The sequence below is a fragment of the Chrysochloris asiatica genome, unplaced genomic scaffold, assembly GCF_000296735.1.
Source record: "Chrysochloris asiatica unplaced genomic scaffold, ChrAsi1.0 scaffold00006, whole genome shotgun sequence".
Classification (NCBI taxonomy): Eukaryota; Metazoa; Chordata; class Mammalia; order Afrosoricida; family Chrysochloridae; genus Chrysochloris; species Chrysochloris asiatica.
In genome coordinates, this window is record NW_006408524.1 from 20,777,698 (window position 1) to 20,781,587 (window position 3,890).

Sequence of the window (3,890 nt, forward strand, 5' to 3'; positions counted from 1 at the left end):
AACATGAATAAATATGGAAGGCATTATGCTGAGTGAAATAAGTCAATCACAAAAGGACAAGTATTATAAGAAACCATTACAATAAAAAGTCAGGAAAGGTTTAGGCACAGAAAGAAACAGTCTTTCATGGTTATCAGGGGTAAGGAGACACAAATTAACTTGGGTGAAGGCAATGTAGGAAATACTGGGAAGTACTAAGAGTTAATGACAAATACAGAATCCTGTCACAAAAGTGCCAACAAAATCACCTAAGGTTCAACTACGGGTGGCTCCCTGTCCAGAGGAAAGAAGTGTAGAAAACTGAAGACACAAAGAACTAATTAGTCCAATGGACTAATGGACCACAGGACCCGTCAGTCTTCAGGACTGAGACCAGAACTAGATGAGAGCTGGGTATCACGACCAACTGCTCTGAAATAAATCACATTAGAAGGTCCTGAATAGGGAGGGAGAAAATGTGAAACAAACTTCAAAATCATAAAAGACTCAATATGGGTCGGAACCAACTTGATGGCACTGAACAACAAAAACCACAACTGGTCAGAGAATGGTGGAACCCTGAGACTGTAACACCCTTGGTCACCCTTCAGATCTGGAACTGAACACAATTTTCAGCCAAACAAACAGGTAAGTAACACTTTAGGCTAAGCACTGGACTGCTAACCATAAGGGTCAGCAGTTCAAACCCACCAGCCTCTCCACAGGAGAAAGATGAGGCTTTCTGCTCCCATAAAGATTTACAGCCTAGAAAACCCTCTACACAGTTTACTAGGAGTTGCAATGGGTGCAGGGGAAGGGGGAACAGCAACATTAGGACAAATGGAAGGTGGAAACACAGGGTGGAAGTGACAAATGGAAATAGGAAACAAATGCGGAAGTGGGAAGAGTGTTGTTACATTGTGGAAATTGCAATCAATGTACAAAATGAAATATGTAAAAACTATTGAATGGAAAAATTAATTTGCTCTGTTAACTTTCAATGAAATCACAATAAAAAGTTAATGGACAAAACACATGGGCAAGCCAAGAGTTGGAATCTTTCTGACAGCAATCTATCAGATAGCTCCTAATCAAACCACCAATGCAGTTTTCTAGATGCTCTGAAGTCCACTAAAAGTTCCTTAACTAAGAGTACGCTGTGGAAAATTACTACAAACGTTGTCAAACAACAAACCTTTCAAGTATAATATATCAGTCCCCATTGCCATTTAGTAACTTCCAACTCATAGATACTCCCTAAGAACAGAAGTGCCCCATAGGGGTTTCAAGGCGGTCTATCTTTTCAGAAGCAGACTGCCTGCTGTATCTTTCTCCCAGAGTGACTGGTGTGTTCAAATCACTGCAACCAGAGCGCCTCAGATCAGTAGGCTTATATAAAAGGCAGACAATTAACAAGACTGATCCTTGTTCTTCTTCTTCTTATGTGCTGTCAAGTTGATTCCGACCCATAGCGACCCTTTATAGGGTTTCCAAGGAGCAACTAGTAAGCTTGAACTGCCAACTGGTCATTAAGCACCTTAAAAACCACGCTCAAGGGACATCTTGAATTGCACAAACTTTACAATGGAAATACATAAAATGGGTAGTGGTGACAGGGTGTCTCAGTTTCCCGTATGCAAAATCAAGAGATCAACTAAATGATCTTTAAACTCCCTTCCAGTTGACATAAGGTGTGATTCAAAGTTTCATGTAGTTAATTGGTATGTGTGCAGCCCTGTGAAAAAAGGAGGATCCAAACTAACTTACATATTTGGAAAATTTAAAGTACAGAAAACTATTATGAAAACCATTAAGCCAAGATAAACACTGCATAAGACAGTAATAGCATCCGAAGTCCATTCCATAATCAAATTTTACTGAACGAGTTCATCTTACTATAGAAGGATAATTTATACTGCAGTTCTAGGCTAACGTGGCAGAGGGAGGGGTTTGGGTGTGTGTTTTTTCTAAATTAGATGTACTCTCCCTTCACAAAGGAGAGACAGAAGAGTTAGTTTAAAGACAAAGGAACCACACCTAATTTTATTTGGGGAGACTAAGTAGTACGGAAGTGGAGAATATGCATGCTCAGTGTCCTTGATACTAAAAAAGAAAAAGTAAGCCCACCGTGAAATTTCAAAATAAACGACCAAGAAAGTAGTCAGGCTCAAACTAGAGCGAAGCAGAGATTGCACAGTGGCAGAAAATGCAGCAGCTCTCCCCCAATGAATTATTTCGGAGAGTGTGTTCCACCCTCCGAAGCTAAGGCAAGTTATTGCATCAGGCAGCCGCGCTGGAGTAACCCGTTTGGTGTTTACTACTAGGTCACCGATCCCTGGGGTCCTACTGCAAGCTTTTGGCTCTGTCCGAGTGAATGTGAGATTCCATTGAAAATAATCTTTCTTTTTTTTTACATTTTCTAAATCCCGATGTCTACTGTAGTACCCTACGCAAAGAAGTTAAACCACCAAGCCTTCCAGACCAGGAAACCTTCCTCCGTTCCGCAAAATCCAATTTCAAAGTGTTCCCAAATTGAGGATGGCTGATTCACCGCGTTAACTCAGCAACATATACAGTTTCCCAGGTTTACGGTTCTGAAACCTCACTTCTTCTAAACGACCCTCACCCTCCAGTAGGTTCAGAACCCAGAAAAGGAGACAGGAGAGGCGGGCTTGTATTTTTTACATCATTATGAGAAAAGAAGGTTCAACACCTCCCACGTTTCAACTATTTTTATATTTTCTCAGCTGATCTTTCGGACTACTAAAGCACTTAAGGAAGATGAAGATAAAAAAGAGAGAACAGGGTAGCTTTAGTCTTGTAAATGACCGAGGAATTGGGAATTTCGCTAGTGCACAAAGAACACAGCCCAGGCTGGAAAATGAAGTTACGGTTGTTCAACTAAGACATCAGGGGAAAGAAAGGGTGAGAGCTGCCAGAGCAAAGCCAGATCGGAGATGTGACAAGCAGGGTTAGGAGAGATCCGGAGAGAGAATGGATCACCAAGGCTAGGGGAAGGATGGAGGTCCGCGGGGGTGTGGAGCGAGGGCAGGTGGTGGCCTACATATTCGGAAACGGGTCCAAAGCCGAGAAGACGAAGCAGAAGCCAAGAAACGAGGGGTTTCCAGAGAATGAAGACAGAGGGGTACCCAGCGAGGGACGGAGTGTCACGGAGAAGGGACGACTAGAAGAATCGAAAGCTGAAACGAAGACACGCAATGCCGGTACCTGCTGGCGCACGGCTAGTCTGAGAGGTGCCAGCACCTCTTCAGCCCCGGCGCCGTCCATGCTGCTGCGGGAGGCGGCGGCAGAGAATGAAGTCCGGGAGCGGGCGGGCGTGCTGAGGGGCCGGCGGGATGGGAGCGGAGGCCGAGTCTGGGCCCTAGGCACCGACCGAGGCGGCAAAGACAGCAGCAGAGCAGCTCCAGCGGCTCTAAGTAGCGCCGGACGCAGAGAGGGCATGAGCGGGCGGCCCAGGGAAGTCCGGAGGGGGCGGCGGCGGAAGAGGCGCGCGTGGCCCGGCCGGGAGCATGATGAAATCGCCGCGTAAACGCCGCGGCGCGCGCGCAGCCGCACATTCCCCACCTCGCGACGCGACGCCGAGTCGCGGTCGGCAGATTCAACACAAAATCCCAGAGAAAGGATTCAAAATTCGTTCGCCTCCGCAGTGGGCTCTGTCTATTCTGGGCGCCTGGTAGTGCTTGATGGTCGCAAGTAGCCCCATGCGAACAGAATTGCACAAAAATATGTCAACCCACTTCAGTAGGGTGGACGTTGACTCAACTCCAAGACACGCAAACAGACGCACAAGAACCTTCACTGCGTGAGATTGTACAAGGACACTGAGATTCGAGGAATACCACTTGAATACACGTTTCTGTTTTTGTGCTTTTCGTCCCTGGATCTTATGA

The 3,890-nt window shown here is 45.7% G+C and overlaps 1 protein-coding gene across 1 annotated transcript in view; it reads right to left on the reverse strand.

The window, feature by feature from the left end:
• GARS (glycyl-tRNA synthetase) overlaps positions 1-3,525 on the reverse strand; it is a 51,732-nt gene extending 48,207 nt beyond the window's left edge. The window contains exon 1 of the mRNA XM_006832166.1: positions 3,208-3,525. Within this exon, the coding sequence (XP_006832229.1) occupies positions 3,208-3,441 (234 nt within the window). The 5' untranslated portion in view covers positions 3,442-3,525. The remainder of the gene's footprint in view (positions 1-3,207) is intronic.
• Between the last annotated feature and the right edge of the window lie 365 nt (positions 3,526-3,890).